The sequence below is a fragment of the Triturus cristatus genome, chromosome 3_1 (genome assembly GCF_964204655.1).
Source record: "Triturus cristatus chromosome 3_1, aTriCri1.1, whole genome shotgun sequence".
NCBI lineage: Eukaryota > Metazoa > Chordata > Amphibia > Caudata > Salamandridae > Triturus > Triturus cristatus.
Window position 1 is genome coordinate 1056902182 of NC_140583.1, and position 19210 is coordinate 1056921391.

A 19210-nucleotide genomic window follows, 5' to 3' on the forward strand; every position below is an offset into this window, starting at 1 on the left:
CACCCCTCGTGTCTTCTTCTGCACGTTTCCCTCAGCTCTTCTCATGCCTCAGTTTGCAGTTGTTCCTCTGCACCTCTCTCTCCCTTTGGTCCTCCTCTGCACCTCTCCTCTCTCAACTCCCCAGTCTTATCACCTCCTCTCCCGGATCAGATCTCTCCTCATTAAACTCCGCAGTGAATAGTTGCAGGGCCGGGACGAGCAGTCTGGTGGAGCTCAACAACGTGCAGCACTGATATGCGGGACAGAAAAATCATGCAGAACACACAGGGCACGACGTAGGAAGCCGTCGTGCAAAAAAATCTACAGGCCAGGCAAAAACGCATAAAGAGGAATGACGGCACCACAGCCTGTCCCTGGGGATATGAACAGTGAAAACGAGAGCTGTTCGCTGCAGCTCACCCACTTCTTCATGGAAAAATTACAGACAAGACACTTCCAGGAAATCTATCTACACGTTGACGCACCTGGTGGCTGGTCTCTCTACCCCTTATTTGTGTTCCTTCTTACAGAGCGTTAGTCCTTCCAGTGCAGTGAAAGGACTCTACTCTAGGTCAGGCCTGGAATCAACCGTGCTGGTGAGTCAGTTGTGGTGCACATACTCACCCTAAGCCCTTAAGACTGGATGGAAATTCATAGTTTTCCATAGTTTTGAGGGTTCTGGCGATGCAACAGGTTCTTCTTCTTTTTAATTTAGGAAGCGGAGGGGTTATTTTTGTTCAAAAGTCGGCGTATTTGAGTACGTATCCACTTTGCGGTTGGATTACCGAAATACATTTTGTTTAGATGCGAAATGTGCGTGTTTGTGAGATGTCTTGTATCACCAGTACTTTTTTCGAGTTTATCAATTGAGCGTGCTAAAGCACACTTCCTCTTCCGAAGCATTGGGTAGTGGTAGTCAGCAGCGTGCAGGCAGGACCGTTTCTACCATTAGGCAAGATTAAGCGGCTGCCAAGCTTTACTTTCGTAGGTTCAAATTAAAACAAATTCCCCCCTTTTGTCACCCTAGCCATTTTGCCGCCCTAGGTGGCTGCCTAGTCTTGCCTAATGGTAGAAACGACCCTGGGCCTGGAAGGATGCTCGTCCCGAGGAGGGTTTTCTCTCGCTCTTTTTTGTTGTTTTATATAGCGCAAACCCAACCCAAAGGTATCAGAGCGCTTTACATGAGCACCAATTGTTGCCATCACTCATTTAGTAATGCAATCATTTATCAAAACCCCTGCCATTCTACAGAATTGTCACCACTGGAGGGCACTCTATCTTGAAACAAGCAGCACCACTGCTCATAACTGATCTAAATATTGACTTAAGTGAGATTGGGACCCTGTCTACACCAACTGGCTTCTAACATCTTCCCTGACCTCTCTGGCGGGTATATTCTGGCACATCATCAGAGCTCTGAGGTAACTAAATGTGAGTTGCAGTGCTCTATCAAGCACCTTTACTATTAAATATTCATATAAAACATCCCTATTGCAAAAAGTATCTCAAAATGTGTTTTTCCCTCGTCATCATTTGCGAAAATGGAAGGCCTGTCATCGAACAGTATGCAGAAGACTCGTTTTTGAGCCCTCTCATATTCCGTACATCTCAGGTAATCTAACATTTTCTCGAATAGCATTCTCTGAAGCAATAAACTAAAATCAAACACCAGATGAGGAGACTGCACTGAGCCGGTAAACAGTGCAGCTGAAAATACACAATGAATATGCATGCAAATCACTGATGAGCAATGCCAGCAGGTGCCCGAGACAACAATGAAGGAAGGTGACTCACATACCATGAAAAGAACTGGGATGTACTGCCGACGTGAAGATTAAAAGGTGTGTGCAGATGACATATAAAAACCCCTAGAACACCCCACCGGAGCATCTTAGCTTTGGCATCTTCACTTTGGAGGAAGTGTTTGTGAGATAGTCACATAATTACAACACACCATTTACATCTGTAAAGATGGCATCAGGGCTGAGTGTGAAGGAGCTTTATGAGAATCATTTTGACCCAAAACCCGTTCTATCGCAATATTTCGCGCCGGAAGCTGAGTTAAAGCAGGATGTAGTCATTGAGCGAGATAAACGATTAGCCAGCTTCTTCAGTTCGGGTAAGTGCAGTGTTTTCACATTTTTACTGCTTGCGATCAATGATATGATGTGTATAGCAAGTACCTACACCTTTTGAAATTAAATGATCAGTATTGAAAAATATATGAATTGATAACGTCAATAACTATCAGATATTAAAGCCACAAGTGCTTCTGTTTTTTTTTTTACACCTCAGAATTTTGCAGACCACGCGTCTTGTCTATCACCACTCGCTTTCATTTTTACAACTTTCACAGCTGACAACAACCCAAGAGTCCTTCTGTGGGCCATCTCAGATTATCTGTTTCCAGCCTCACTCAACCCGTCTTCTGCACATGTGAGCCTTCGTATGACACTGAGCTCCCCTTTTCTGGTTGCCATAGCTTTTTTACCTCCTTTGCTAGCCATTAACAATTTTTACTGAGTTCCCAAACCCTTTTTTGCATCCTTAACAGACAGCACTCCTTGTCACCCATTCAGCTTCCAACCTATCTATCAATTTCCAGTCCCTCACCATCTGTTCCACTGTCAGACTACTGTGCCAGCATCAGACAGCATCTACTATCAATCAAACGCTAAGGTATAACAGTCCTGGCTTTTTATTAAATTTGCATGTACAGATTTTTCAGCAAATACTGACTAGTTCTATAATTTGAAAAAGGGGAAGGTTTCTAGGGGTTGTCAGCATAAAAATCATGAATAAGAACAATTTACAAAAGTGATATTCTTATGCATGTGACCTAGAATCATATGGGTGCCTTCCTGGTCTTTATCCTTCTCCTCCTCATCCTTCTATGCATTATGGTGCTTGTCTTACTCATGGTTCTGTTTCTTGTCTAGGTTGCTTTGGTCCTCTTGGCCTTGATCCCTGCTCTGGTCCAACTAGCTCTGTTCACCCTGGTGTGGTTTCATGAATCTGGTACTCCTGGTTCTAATCCTTCCATGTTCTAGGTCTGGCATTCACAGTCCTCTTGATTTGGATCATCATGACCATCCTCACCCTGATCGTCTCCTCTTTTTCCACCTTGTACTGCTTCCACTGGTCCTGGTCCTCCTTACTAGGTCCACTTGGGCTGCGCCTGGTCATTTTTGTCCTGCCTGGTCCAATTGGTTCTCGTGGTTCTGGATGTCATGACATCCCTGGTCCTCATAAACGTGCCACCTCAATTCCTAGTCCTCCTGCTTCACTTGCTATTTCATGTTCCGGTTACTTTCCATCTTGACCCCCTGGACCTCCTAGCCGTGTTCCTGCTTATCTTAATCCTTTAGTGCACCTAATCCTTCTCTATCTGGTTCTAATTACTCTCGTTCAGATTCTCCTCATCTGACTAGTTCTTCTGGTCCTCCTCCATTTTGTCATACTCTTTGCCCACCTGCTCCTTTCATACTGGTTCTGCAGTGACGTTTCCACTTAGCCCTGGTCTTCCGTGTTACGGTAATCCTCTTCTTAGCTACCCAGCTGGATGAACCCTTCTCCTGTCATCCTGCCCCCTCCATGTCTGATCTCCCTTTTTCTCCCCATCCTCATTTTCTGTGCTTTGGTATGTCAGATCTTTATCCTCCTGGTCTCTATGATTTGATCTTCCAGGTCCATTGGTTTTGGTCCTATTGGTTCCCCGTGAACTGGTCCTCTTAGTTTTAGTTCTCCTGACTGTGGTTGCCTAGGCATCTGCTCCCAAGCCTCAGAGTCCTAGTCCTAGATCCCGATCGTCATGGCCACTTAGTCCTGTTTCCAGTCCAGTAGTCATGATCCTTTTAGTATAACTGGTCCTTGTTGCTCTGGTCCTCTGGGTACCCTTGGTCCTGTTCCTCCTAGTCCCTTGCCGGCTTATCCTGGTCTTTTGGTGCTATTTGCCATTGCTCTCTTGCTCTTGATCTTCATAGTCCTCTTCAATCTGGTCCTGATCCTCGTGGCCCTAGTCCTCCAGCACATTGGTCTCATGGCTCTGCAAAAACATGTCTTGGCCCACCACAGATATTCCAAGCCTTTCCTAGTTCTGTTGATGCAGGACCTCCAGTTCATGCTAGCTTTAGAACTTCCTGGTCCTGTACATCCTGATATGTCTAGTCATAATTTTCATCTACTCCTGTCACTGGTCCTCTGGATCCTGAGCCTCCTGTTTCACAGGCTCCTAGTCCTAGACCTTTTCATCCTCCTCACCCTAAATCTGGTTCGTAATCCTTCTGCTTCTGGTCTACTGGTCCATGTAATCCTAATTATAGTTCTGGTGCTCCCTTGTCTGGCCCTCATGTATCGAGTTTTCTTGTGTTGGTCCCAATGGCCTTGGATCCTAGCCCTCCTAGTCCCTTGGTCCTCCTGCTGCAGTCTACTTTAACTGGTCCTCCTGGTCTCCTAGTTTGTCTGTTACACCTTGTTCTTGTCCATCTGAACCTGGTCCCCTCTGTTATGGTCCTCCTGGGTCTTGGATTCCATATCCCTATGGCACTGGTCCTCCTAGTTCCCTTGTTGTGAGTCAACCAGATTCATGTATTCCTAGTCACCATGGCTTCTTCCTGTCCCACAAATTAAGTGTGACCCTCAGGGACATTCTGATCCGGGTCTCACTTCGCCTTGACTTCCAGGTCCTTTATATTCCTCCTTGTCCTGCTGATCCAAGGTCTCCTGGTCCTGCAAGCCCTGGTCCTTTCTGGTTGTGGTCTTCCTGGTCATTTGTTTCTGAGCCCTTGGTGCTTCCTGATCTTATCTCTGTGATCATTGTTCTCCTGCCTCTGGTCATTTGTTCCATTGTTCACCTGATACTGGTTCTCTCTGGTCTGTCGCCCTAGGTCAGCTACTCCTGCCCCCGATCTTCATTCCTTTGGCCCTATTTGGTGCAATTGGGCTCCCCTAACCCTCCTCATCATACTGGTCCAGGGCCTTCTGTTCCTTCCACTCCTGTTCATTCTGTTCCCCAAGTCCTCACCCACTGTGTACTGATCTGCCTGATCCATATTCTCCTGGCCCTCTTGAACCTTCTCAACCTGGTCCTCCTACCCCAAATCCTTTTTTTCCTTCTCGTTTTCCACTTCAACTGTTTGTTCTTGGTCCCCTCTGGTCTTGGTAACATTGGTCCCCATGAATTAGGTGTTCTTCATCCTCATGGCTCTGCTCATTCTAACCTCCTTGTGGTCCACCTAGTGGTCCTTATCCTACCTCTGGTCATCATCCTCTTCCTACAAGTCCACTGCCTTTTAACCACCAGCTTCCCCCCACAATGACATGAGTCAGGTAAAGGTTAGCAGCCTGTCAAATTTTCTTTTGGCTTCCAGATTCCTTTTACTGAGACAACACTGTTAAGAACATAAATGAGGGAACTGCAGAGACAGGACCTTACACACTTACAAACACTGCTTAGCATGTTAAAAACGAAACTGCCATTTCCAAGATACATTGGGTGAGTGACTAAAATAGCAGTGTGGCTGAAGGAGCCACTCATGACATGGGACCAATAAGCATCTATGTTTAAAACCCACTCTACTGGGTGAATTGCATTAAAAAAGTGTTGTTATTAAGCTGGCAGCTGAGTGAATCCACACTCCTCTCAATTATCCAGATGCATTGCATTCCTGTCTCCTGCCTTTACTTTCCTTGTTCCACAGAAGCCCCATTACTGTCTCTCACTCAATTTAAGTCCTGTTAGTGCCCCTAATCACTGTGCACCCAAGCACCAGTTGCTTGCAATAAGTGTCCCTCCCTCTGTGGCCCAGAGACCACCTATCTCTGCCTTTACTGTTTGCTGTTGCTTGTCGATTGCTGCTGTGCTGCCAGGTCTGAAATATTAAGCAATTACAAGGAAGATTGTGACCATTAAAAAGACCAATTTATTCACATATGTGAAGACAACATTTATGTAACATGCTTAAAAATCATACTCAGTATTCTTTGCCTAAAGTTGAATACTCTTGTACGTCATCCCAAAGTATTTGTGTGCAATATCCTAAACCTTTGGAAACAGAAGTTGTATTTGTACATTTCTTATTTTAATATTATTGTAAATGTATTTATTCAAAATTAATTCTACTGTTCTTTCATCTGTAAAACATGTACCTTAATTCATGCACATACCTTTGTACATACTTTTGTACACTTATATACATATTAACTTTCAAATGCTTTGGATATGTTGCAACTGCATGGAGTCCCTTTTCTCTCCATGTGTAACTAAATAATGACCTCCTTCACTCTAATAATCTGGACACCAAACAAATAGTACATGATTTCTACTTTTTAGCCTGTGCCAGATAAAAGTAACCCTGGGCGGAGCATGCATAGTGGCAACCCGCGGAGTTCCATGGAGTTAAAAAAAAAACTCTGTGGAACTCCGCTCCACCCCAGTCCCACCAATGTTTTTTACAAAAGGTAAAAAAAACCACTTACCTCCTCTCTGGCGTCTGCAGGCTGCCTTCCTCCTTGCTGTGGGGGCTCCTCCTTGTCGTCGTCCTCCTCTTTGCTGCTTGCAACCCTCTACATTTTACGTCTTGCGTGCTCTCTTTCTCTCTGGCGTCTGCGGGCCTCCCTTCTCCTCGCGGTAGTGCCTCCTCCTTGCTGCGGTCCTCCTCCTCGTTGCCGGTTGCAACCCCCTACATTTTACGTTTTGCGTGGACTGCGCAGTCCCAGCGGAGCGGGGAGTTGGTAAAACTCCACAAACTCAACTGGCGTAGTGAAGTACGCCACCCGGGCTTAATAAAAAGTGAAGATTCAGATATTTAGCTGGCCTCTGGCTAAATAGCACAGATTATGTACTATTTTGCTGGATGCTGGGAAAATAGCAGAGATTATGTACTATTTGGCCATTGGTCTGAGACATAACCACAGCACAGACACTAGCATGATGTATAACAACTTGTAATGCGCACTCATTAGCTACCTTTAAAAGCAAACATCAGCACCAAAATTACAGAATTAGAATACCAACATAGCCCATATATGAACCCTCAGATGTATCATAGATTACAGCACTCTATGACAGTGTTATAAACATGAAGTCACAAGTTACATTGCAATGATTGTTTTAAAATATGCACATTGATGTTATCCTGAGCTTAAATCCTTATAAAGATGGCAGTCGAGATGACAATATACCCTTCATGGCTCTCAGTAGTTTCACAAGATCCAGAAATTAATATATAAATACATTGATCGAATTAAGTATTCATACATGTCAACAAACGAGAAAGATTTTGAAAAATGGAATGGAATGGAATTTCTCAATCAGCTTAAATTGAGGCAAAAGCTGTTTTATGCATGAGACACCTGAAATAAAGCCTTTTTTTGTAAAAATAAATCCGGAGTATACCGTCTGAATCGGGTATATTGGTATATATGAGTATTTCCAAAATCCTTGAATGAAAGCCAAAGTTTAAAATGAATTTCCTTTTTTTCCATTTCATTTGATTGAAGCATTGACAATGGTCCCTACTATGTAAGCATCCAGGGATATTTTTCTGGCCGTGGTCACATTAAATCACTACTATAAACTAAATATTAAAGACAAAAATGCAACATATTAAATCTGTTGTGATTTACTTTTAATCAGGTAACGTGAAAGGGGATATCCTGATCAAGTATGGTGGATCATTCGTACTTTCTTCACTTTTACCAGCCTGTGAATCCTTCAACGAAATCCTCATAATTGATTTTGTGCCCAGTAGTCTAAAAGTTATTGATCAATGGTTGAAACAGGAGCCTGGATCTTTCATTCCAAGTGAACTTGAAAAGAACAGGTATGATTACTGTGTGAAACCTATTTGTGTCTTACTTTCTTTTGGGTTTACTTTACTTAGTTGCAGAATGCAGAGGTCTGCCATGAGTCCAACGTAGTATTAATGCTGGTTACTATTTATACTTTTTCTCATGAACTTCCTGTATTTTTGGAGGAAATACAAAAAAAAAAACAAAGGCTGCACAGCTTTTTTCCCAAGGTGGGCTTTCACATGATAATCAGGACTTTCAGAAGCAATTTGTAAGGAAAGTGTTAATTATGATGGGTTACTCACTACTAAAGTATAAGGAAGTTATGTACTCACATGCAAACTGTTTGAGATCATAAAGCGCCAACTATTGCTCACAGAAGCAAATATTACAACAGCACGTGAGCATAGTAAAAATGGAAAGCTCCATTAACTATGGGTATGCCAATAATTTTGAAATACATGGTAATATGTTTACATAACAAAAACATTGCACGTCCAAATACACGAACAATAATGGTAAATAATAAAGCAGAAGTTTTTTGGAAAATGTTCTCAAAATAATCTTAACCCCTTAAGTGTGACCAGTCTGCACATGAGGTTGCATTTCTGTGTTGTAGAGTTATTTAGCCCTTTGGTTTGCTTAATTGACTCGAATAGGGTACCTTGGAGGAAGAGAACCTCAAGACTTTTTACTAAATATGAACTGGTTAGGCCTGGTTACATGATTGCTGACATGTTCATAGGGGACCCATAACTGATGTACTGCTTTAATATAACCAGTCAGACATTTTAAACCTCACTGCAAATCTCCTGCAAGATATAAAAATCATCATTCCTAAGCCTGAATTCTTAAGAGTTATTTCACGATCAGTCAAATAAAATGTAAAAACATCATCAATAGAATGAAGGAAGAAACAATTTGAAATGAAGTCAGGATAGGGGAATGCAGCAGAGAGGTTCAGTGAGTATATTTTCAATATGAATCTTGTGATTTCATGTCTTCCCATTGGGTAGGTGTACTATTTTTCTTGTACATATCACATCTCCTTCGTGTTTTTAAGCTGGCCTGTCCTGTTTCTTTGCTTCCCATTTCTCTTTCACATTGTTATGTGTTAGAAAAGACCATCAATTGTGTGAATTTCCCCTTGATTTTTGCCTGGGCAGGTTTTATTGGGCATACAACTCTGTGCACTTTACCCCTGCAAACACATGGTAAAGTGCTGTGTATCCCCTTTAACCCCTTCCATGCTGTGCAAATTCCGCCGCTGTGCTGACGGTTTCTTGCGCGGGCGTGGTCATGACGGAACGGTTCCGTCATGAGCACAGCTCAACCGTGGCTCATGACGGAACCGTTCCGTCATGAGCACCGAAGGGGTTAAACATAATGACATTGGCATACACCTGATTGGTATATTTGACTTAGCTATAAGCCCCATGTATTTGGTACTGTAAGTTAAATGTCACATAGGGTTATCCTTGGGAACCTTTACTCCACTGGTTAGAGAATCCCCAGAGCTCTGTCACAACCTACAATGTAGCTTGTGTACATAGCGCCAAACCCCATCATGTTCCTGGAGATTGGAATACAAAGACACATGCCTGGAAAAACTATGTACGTAAAAGAACACTATATTCACCTAGAAGCATAGATGTGTAGTAGATTTTTGGTGCACTACATCTGTTGGAGCAAAGTGCTTTGTGTGCCACATCTTTTATAAGAGGAGCTTCATTCTCCACTTAAAGAAAGCCCAGAGAGAGCCCAAAGACACACAGAAAGCCCAATCATTCAGGAAGCCGCCATTTTGGAACCAACTCTATAAAGGCCATGCTGGGTGGACTGCGTCTTGCTTGTCAATAGTCTCCATTCCTTCAGCAGCTGCCAGCCAGATCTTCTATGCTTACTTCTGAGTATCGAAGGAATCCAGGTTCTGGTTCTTCATCTGTGGCTTCAGCACTCCCCAGTACAGACCAGACTCTCTTCCCAACGCATCCATCTAATCTTCAACAACCTAGAAGACAAAATAAGAAAAAACATAATCAGATGAGTACAACTTTGGGCGATTGGCACACAGTTATTTCATTTAAAGACACATAGCAAAAAGAGCATGTGGCTCGAAGAGAAAGACGAGCTCAGTGCTTAGGAACTTAAAGAGAATTTGAACTGTGCGAAGTTGACTCTGAGTGTTAGAGAGCTATTGAGCTGGAGTCTAAGCCAAAGGTTGTCCAAAACAACTGCCAAAAACAATCCCACTTGCAAGGCAACAAGCTTCCTACACAAAGGAATATTTTTGACATAGTTGGATGTTACATTTAGCCCTGGGAGAAATATTAGTTATGCCGGAGTAATTGGAGTAATTACAGTAATTAAGCAATACTCTTCTGATGAAAAATTGCACAAGTACTCCAGCTTGATTAATTATGTGTAATTTGGGGCAAAAATCCCACAGCATGAGCAGAGGAACTGCAAACTAAAAGAGAGCAAGTGGCTCCTGGCTACTGCTGTACGTGTATTGTAGCATTAAGTGCAATTTTCTTAGCACAAAAGGCATCCTCAGGCCCATTTTGGACACACAGATGCATTTTGCACTAGGCAAATATTGCTAAATGCTGGATTACACTTTTCACACAATTATGCATAATTAGATGTAACTTTGCAGCAATGAGATGTTCCCAAATGAAGTTGCACTGTTTGGAAACGCGTGAAGAAACAATCCAGCTTCCTTAGTCCTCCCGAGGAAAACCAGTATGGAAGTTGTCTTTTTTCTTTCTCATCCCATTCCCCTCTTTCCCTTTATACCTTTCTTTGAGCAAGTGTATCAATATTCACCTGCTCGCAGAAGTGCTTAGGGGGATTGGTGGCCTATTGTCATCCATCGCTCTTGCTGTGCCAGAAACTTAAGGTTAGTGGCATTGTTTCCTTCTTAGTCTGAAAGGCTCATTCCCACCTATTGTAAGGTTTAACAGGGGCTGCGCTAGAGTCTCCATTTTAGCTAAAAGTTTAACTTGACATTTTTTTCTAATGGTAACTTTGTATATCTTTTGCACAGTACAAAATAATGTACTTAGAAATAATTCTGCATAAAGCACATTTCATAGTAAGCTTTTTTAACAAGTTGCATGTACACTCTGTCCAAGGCTAAGAACATTGTACGCAGTGCCCTTGCATTTGGATGTCTAATTGGAGACAGCTCTAAGGCTCAAGACTAACCATCGCATCAGCTCTGCACCTAAGAAACAGTGTGATTAGAACAGTGTTTTCATTATATAAACTGCCTCTGAGCCAAATGTAGCAGAGAAACACTTTTGCTGGGATTATCCTGTGCACTGTGACGGAGATGTGACGTAGATGCAGCCCTGCTGGCTCTTACTTTCTTACTGCAAAGGATGATAGCCTACTCTATACCAGATCGACTTTGTGACACATCATACACAGGTAAGTGGGGTTGGGCTGTCCCAAAGGATCTGGCAGAGGGTACTCCCACTATTCTCTCACTAGTGTAGGTAATATTATTTAGCACTATAGGTATAATCATAATCACCCAGTAATGTTATAATTGTTGAACTGTGTATCTTTTTCACTATTCTTGTGATGCTAGTTACAATGCTTTGTTTAATCCTACTCATAATTGCAGCTCACACTTTTAATACAAGAACATTATTGTTTCAATAAATGTTTGAAAAGCCTATGCATATCTTTCTTGTGTTTCCCTTGGGCATGCACAAGTAAACAAGGAAAGGGTAGATCTGTGTTCAACCTGTCACCCTTAAGGTGGCCTTCCCCCAAACATTTTGCCTGCTTACCGACTTTTTTGCTGATTTTTTTTGTTGGCCTTAGGACTCTGAGCCCTTTACCACTGCTGACCTGTGCATGTGTTTCACCCCTAAGTATGAAAACATTGCTATGTACACAATTGGCATTTTTAATTTACTTGTGAGTCCTTTGTCAAGTGATATACCATATACCCAGGGTATGTAAATTAAATGCTACTAGTGGGCCTGCTTATTCTGCAACAACAAGGGAACCCAAGAAAAGTCAACCAGGGACCTTGGGAGACAATTGTTTTCAACAACAGTGGTCACCAGAAAGTGAAATGGAAACCAAAGGAATGAATATAGACTCAATCATAGCTATATTTAGTGGACTTGTCCAGCCGGACAGAGGTCTGATATTTACTTGTAGGTTTAGGATATACTCATACAAAACAATACATAAAATGGGACACATTCCTGTGTTCTACTTAGTCAGTAGAGTACATAAACAAGGGAAAAAACAAACAACAGGGGGTTCAGGCAAAGCTTTTCCGGTTTGTTACACAAGGAGGATGTACAGTGTTACAAGAACAAATCACTACAAAACACCTTTACAGCGGAATGAACGAAAGGTTTTTTGCGTATAAGGTGTATTAGGGTGTCGACGGCGTTTCAATCCGTTTGAAGGATGAGCGGATCATCATCAGGACTTAAATAACATGCCTGTTAAATATGTTATGTTATGTTATGTTATGTTATTTGCTTTTGTATAGCGCACAGATGCCGCAGCAAAGAGGCGTCCTGGCGCTTTGGAGATAGGGACACACAACACCGCAGAGATGACCAGAGGGGACGAGACTAGGCTGTGGAGAATAGGAAGGTTTTTAACGATTTCCTAAAAAGGAGCAAGTCCGGAATAGCACGAAGAGAAGCAGGCAGCGAGTTCCAGAGGGTGGCTGCCAACACCGAAAAGGAACGACCACCTATTTGCGCTTTCTTAAAACGCGGAACAATAGCTAAATTGGACCCTGCAGATCGGAGGGATCTAGAAGGAACATAATGGAGAATAGTCTGGGTGAGAATAGGAGGGGAGGCTAACTTAAGAATTTTAAAAGTTACACAGAGTGCTTTAAATTTAATTCTCTGGCCTACTGGTAACCAGTGAAGGTCTTGGATGGTACGACGAACAGAAACAAACTTAGGAAGACCGACCAGAATTCTGGCCGCAGCATTTTGAACCCGCTGAAGGCGAGCTAGTTCTGCCTGATTAACACCCAGAAGTAGAGAGCTGGCATAGTCGAGTCTAGTAAGAACCAGAGCTTGCACAATAATCTGTCTGGTGTCTGCGTCAAAAAATTTAAAAATGGGCCGAAGGCACTGCAAGGCACCAAAACAGGTGCCAGCTACACGTTTGGTATGGGGGGTGAAGGAGAGTTTATCGTCAATCCATACACCCAAGTTTCTGACTTCAACTACAGGAGTGGGAACAGGACCCAACTCCAATGGCCACCAATTGTCTCCCCAGAGCCCAGTTTCCTTACCAAAGATGATAACCTCGGTCTTGGAGGCGTTAAGTTGGAGTCTATTTTCCGCCATCCAGCCTGCCACTGCCTTAAGAGCTGACTGAAAGGTGGAGGCGTCCATAGTGGAATCACCATTGAGTGCCACCGCCAGCTGCGTGTCATCGGCGTATGACACCATGGTGAGACCAAAACTACGGGCTACCTCCGCCAATGGCTGAACATATAAATTGAATAAGGTAGGGCTGAGAGCTGAACTCTGCGGAACACCCTGGGGAATGGGGCGAGGGGCAGAGACATAGGGCGATAAGGAAACCTTGAAGGTTCGATCCATAAGAAAGGAGCGAAACCATTCAAGAGCCAACTCTCCAACTCCTGCCTCCCCAAGACGCTGCAAAAGAATGTGATGGGAGACCGTGTCAAAGGCGGCACTGAGATCCAATAGGATCAGTGCCGCCGTCTAACCCCGGTCCAGCAGTTTCCTAATATACTCCACCACCACCAGAAGAGCAGTCTCGGTACTGTGGCCCGCGCGAAAACCATTCTGGGATTTGTCCAGTATATTAGCTTCCTGCAAATAGAGCCTCATTAGCCGCAATTCCAGAATGGGGGAGCTTGGGCGGGGAGACGAGGGCTGATATAATGGTGGCTCCAGTTAAGATGAAATCCAGCTCGGATACGGGGGGGAGTCGCCTTCACGTACTCTAACGGCTCGGTCGCCAGTATGGTGCAGGGAAGTTGCTGAGTAGCAGGATTCTTCCGGGTGTGATGAATCACCATTTCACTTTCTGGGGACCACTGTTGTTAAAAACACTAGTGGGCCTGCAGTACTGTTTACGCCACCCACACAAGTAGCAGTGAAGTTGCTGAGTAGCAGGATTCTTCCGTGTGTGATGAATCACCATTTCACTTTCTGGGGACCACTGTTGTTGAAAACACTAGTGGGCCTGCAGCACTGTTTACGCCACCCACACAAGTAGCCTTTTAAACTTGTCTCAGGCCTGCCACTGCAAAGCCTGTGTGTGCAGTTAAACCTCTACTTCAACTTGGCATTTAAAACCCTTTGCCAAGCCTTAAACTCCTGTTTTATTACACATACACCCCCCCCCCATGTAAGCCCTTAGTAGCGCATAGGACAGAGTGCTTAGTGAGCAAAAGGTAGGACATACACTTTTAAGTTTTGCATGTCCTAGTAGCGAAAAACACCTACATTTGTTTCTTACTACTGTGAGGCCTACTACTCTCATAGGATAACATTGGCAATTCTTCAATACACTTTTAAGCTGCCTTTCCTGCTTAGAAAGAAGTAGCTGTGTCATGTTTCATATCTTTGGAATGGTAATGATAAATCCTCTTACCTGGTAAAGTTGAATTTAACATTGCTATTTTAGAAATGCCACTCTTAGAAAGTGGTCATTTTTCTGCTTTTATAGCTCTGTGTACCTGCAGCCTGTCTCCAATACATGCCTGGGTTGGGTGACAGCTACACTTAGTGCGTTCCCTCTAGACAGCCACAAACACAGGAAGGTTAGGTGTGTTTGAGTACTCATCTGCATTCTGATGACTCTTCCTGAGGACAAAGGGAGGGAGGGTCTGGAACTTATACCTGAGAATGGAGTGCCCTATCCCCACTCAAAGGGCTGATTACTCCCTACTGATAGTCTGGAGCCAGGGCTGGGACGAAAGGACCTTTGTGCACTTCAAATGCCCTTCTTTGAAGTCACCCCCACTTCAAAGTCAGAGCTGGGCAGAAGTACTGGGTTTCTGACCCCACCAAATCAGACACTTCTGGACCTGTAACTCAGATGAACTGTTTTGCTGCATCAAGGTTTGGCACTCTGCTGGTCTGCTGATCTGGAAACCTTCTTTTCTGTTGTACAGTCCTACTGCCTGCTGCTCTCTAACCCTGCTGCGGAAGAGCTGGAATCTGCCTTGCAACTGAAGGGTACTCTAAGGGTTTGTCGGCTTGCCACCTGTTGCTTGAGACTCAGGGCTATGAAAAGTCTCTACCCCTGCTTCTGTGCCTGCTTAACTGGAAGTGGACCCAGATACTTTCACCAGATAAATCAACACATCTCCAGTCTGGATGTAGCAGAACCAGTGCATCGACTGTGTTGCATGAGTAGAATTGGGGAATTCACTCAGTACCGCTGCATCACATCTGTGGCCACTGCATGGGGAAGATCAACGCATTGCCCCTTCAGCATGGATTGCACTGGCACATCCGAACCGCCGTACTTGAAACTGTTGCTTCACTCAACAGATCCGATACATCGCCACCACTGCAGGAAAAAAATTGACTCATCATCTCAACTGTGGGCGTGACATGGATGCATCACTCATCTGCACCCTGTATTTTGCTGTTGTGACCCAGGATCAAGGTACTCTGTTCACTGGGCCAGCCTGGCTCTTGTCCCTGGCCCATGCTCTATTGTGGTCTGCTTGAACTGTTGACCTTGTCCCCATCCAGTATGACTAGATAGCCTCCTTAGGTGTTTATTGCTTCTAAGCACTAGCGCTTTCATTCTTTAAGAATTCATAACCCCGGTTCAACTTATTGGATTTTTGTTGTTTTGGTGTTGTATTATTTATAAAATCATGTTCTATTTTTCTAACCTGGTATGGAGTCTTTTTGTAGTGTTTTCATTGCATTACTGTGTGTGTGTGTGTGCTGTACAAATACTCCACACATTGCCTCTTAACTTTTGCCTGACGACTGCTCTATGCAAAGCTACCAGAGGGGGAACATAGGTTAAATTTTAGTGTGCATCTTAATTACCCTGATTAGAATTGTTGTTCCTGCTTGGGCAGGGTGCATACCTCTGCCAACCAGAAATCCAATTTCTAACAATCTATTTCGACCATGTCCCTGGGGAATTTGAGTTGTCATGTTCTGAAGTTGCAGATACCATCTGGTAGCCTAGAAATATCAGGGATTCATATGGGGCACTGTGAGCTATCTATGAATTGGGCCACCAACGTTCTAGGTACTTATTTATTGGGTCTACTCCGTGGTGTTAGGGATTAATCCTCCTCAGCTTAATAGAAAACCCTATTTTTGTCTGAAGGTTGTTCAAGCTTGAACCTTTAAAAGGATCACACTACTAAAGTACTTGAAATATGCATATAGCGGCAATTATTCCTATTAATTGCAGACATGATGCAACAGCACTATTGCAACAACAAGGGTTTTCTAAGAAAGGAGGAGATGGGACCTTCGTGGTTGAGGCCCACAAAGCATACAAAACAGAGCAATTCTATTTATATATCACTTTTTCTACAGTCGAAGCTAATGCACAAACATTCTACCAACATTCTACAATACACTCCAGCAGCCCTACCAGCTCAATAGAAGGCTTCTGAATATTTTTAAATATCATTAACATAGCAGGAACATCAGAACTGGTTCGAAGGTGCCCTCCCACAAACATTAAACAATGTAAGGAACAACTTGACCGGTCCTAATCGGCTCTACACCATACAAACACAGTTTGTTATGCAAACAATAATAGCAACCCCAGTAGGGGCTGTTCAAGCTGCTGTGCTACAGTTAGCTGTATCTACAATTAGTCCAGTAACTATCAATGCAATAATGAGTACAGTTCCTTCCAGATGGGTGGAAATTCCATTCTGGATTTCATAAAAAACATACCAGCCTGAAACAGTGTCTACTTATACGGGACCCCAAGACAAACATAGAATTCTCACAATGTGCCTACCACTTGGTATGGTTCCCAAGTAAATAATTGTGTCACCTGGAGCACAGACACTGCTGCCATATAAACCATAAGACATGGTACACGATTAATTGTTGTTTTGCCTAAAGTGCAATGGGCCGAGATAATTTGGGAGCCAGTCCAAATAAGACACACCTTAAAGGTAAATCTGATAAAGAAAACACCAAACATGCACCTTTGTCTTCTAAAAAGGAAAGTTGGGACCAACAGAAGAATAGAGGGAAATCAAAAACATGGGGTGGATCTCTATAAATGGAGTCCGCTGAAAAATGTTATAATTTGCTTAACTGGGATACACTTAGCCTGGTAGGTGTCAGTATACTGATACATGTCCTTCTTGTTCCTTTAGGACACACCGACAAACACTCAGAGAGAGGGGGATGATCAGAGTGCAGACAACTGTAGTATGTGAAACCGAGAAAGGACTCACAACGCTCATCTGACAAAATCATAAAAAAGGAAGAGTGGCTGGTATTTCCACTAAAAGAGAGTGGCTGGTGTTTCCACTAACAATGCTACACATATTGAAAACAATTCTGCTGAACAAGATGTGGGCATTGACACTGGTAGACAGCGCAACAGAGGTCACGATAGTTTGCTAGAATCTTCAAGAGTTTCTGGTTGCAAGAGCAACTAATCAATTTATTCAAGTTGAAAAACTTTGGGCTAGCCTTTCCAACAGTCAGTGTGATTTGGACATCCAAACTGAGGGTGACAAACACCGTACTATTAAGGTAATTTTATAGGAAAATTTAACCAACACTTATGACATTCTCTTGGTTGAAGTAGATTGGCCACCTGAGTTTGTTACAAAAGTCCCACAAAGGGAAGATAGGATACTACCTTCTTTCTCCGTTTTTGTTTCTGAAGTTGTAAAACAAGCATTTGCCACAGAAAGGGCTCTTGCACAAGCCCTGGCATTATACTGCAATCATGTAGGCTAGTATAAAGTCTCATCTTATCATGTTATACCTATAAAGTCTAGCCTGCAAGTGCAACCAAAATAACCAATTAAGCATGAAGCAAAATCCCCAGTTAGAAAAATTCTGACACACCTAGAATATCAAAGTGTATTTGAACCTTGTATCTCTCCTATGAACAATTTGTTTTTATAGTAAAACCAGATCATTCCTATCATCTAGTCTTAGACTACAGACATTTAAACAGTCATACATGAACCCTTGCAATTCAAAATTTACACAGCACAGCACTAATGAAGAACATAGTATGCAAAAAATAGAAAACTACTTTGGACATTTCAAATGACTTTTCCTGCCAAAGCTTGGCACCTGAAAGCTGGGACATAATGGCATTTACTGCTTTAGGGGTCTATAAAAGCTTCTGCTGACTTCCTCAGGGGTAGAAGGACAGCCCAGGTCTGTTGTCTGCCCGAGTAACATCAATTTTACAGGAAACTGACTCACATGCATTGTCCTAAGTTGATTACATATATCTTACGTATGATAACTTAGGCACACATTGAGCCATGGTAGATTACATAGTTTGGGGATTTGCTGAACATGACTACAAATTCAACTTTCAAAAAAGAAAAAAAAAATTCTCAGTGTCCCGGTTTTGTCAAATGGAGGCAAAAGCCTTCCACCACATTTCCTGGAGAAATGCGCCATTTTGTAACCACCAAACACCATAAAAAAGCTACAATCACTTTTAGGCTTTTCTCAATTTTAGTAGAACATGCATACTAGAATTTACACAAAGGGTAAAACCCTTTTATGGTTTAACTTCTCCTGACTTTTCCAGTACACATTGAACATCAGAACACACATAGACTCTAAGAACACTGAAAACAGCTTGCGTCCAGACACTTATGCACTCATTCAACTCAACAAATTTGGTGATCAGTTTAGTAGCGGGATGCACTAGCTGTACATACGTCTCTTTCAACAAAGGTATTACTGTACTGATTGTTTATAAATCACATTCATATTGATAATGAAGTCCTGAAATGCATTTTGTATCTTCCAAAAAATACTAACTGCAATTCAGATAGCTGTTATAAAGGTAAGACCGTTGGGTCAGGTGAAACGCATAATTGTGGTTACTCTCATTCCAGCCTTAGAGGCTGTCACTAGGAAAGCATTCCTAATGTGAAAGCCTCACATCCTAGATGGAAACAGTGGGCAGCCTCCTTAACAGCTACTGATATTGACTTTGTCTTTGACCCAACCTTGCAAACACAAGAATTTCTCCAATATGAACAAGAATTCTTCCTGATCAGTATGATTATATCATATATACTGATGGCTCAGCCCAGCCCACTGTTGTAACTAAACAGAAATATTCTGCTGCATGTGCAGCAGTATGTGGTATCATGAGGATTAAAGAATTCCATCCTCAAAAAACCTTTACACAATCCTTAGGGGTTTGTACCGCTGAGCTGGTTGTATTCAAAGCTTTAATTCTGGCACTA

General features: G+C 42.9%; 1 protein-coding gene across 4 annotated transcripts in view; it reads left to right on the top strand.

Annotated features, from left to right (window-relative positions):
- Positions 1-1867: 1867 nt before the first annotated feature.
- LOC146861503 (nicotinamide N-methyltransferase-like) overlaps positions 1868-19210 on the top strand; it is a 105166-nt gene continuing 87823 nt past the window's right edge. For all 4 annotated transcript variants that reach the window (XR_014978993.1, XM_085645835.1, XM_085645836.1 and 1 more), the window contains exons 1-2: positions 1868-2098; positions 7616-7802. Coding sequence is in view for 3 of the 4 variants with exons in the window: in XM_085645835.1 (XP_085501961.1) it covers positions 1951-2098; positions 7616-7802 (335 nt within the window). In the remaining variant the exon portion in view is untranslated. The remainder of the gene's footprint in view (positions 2099-7615; positions 7803-19210) is intronic.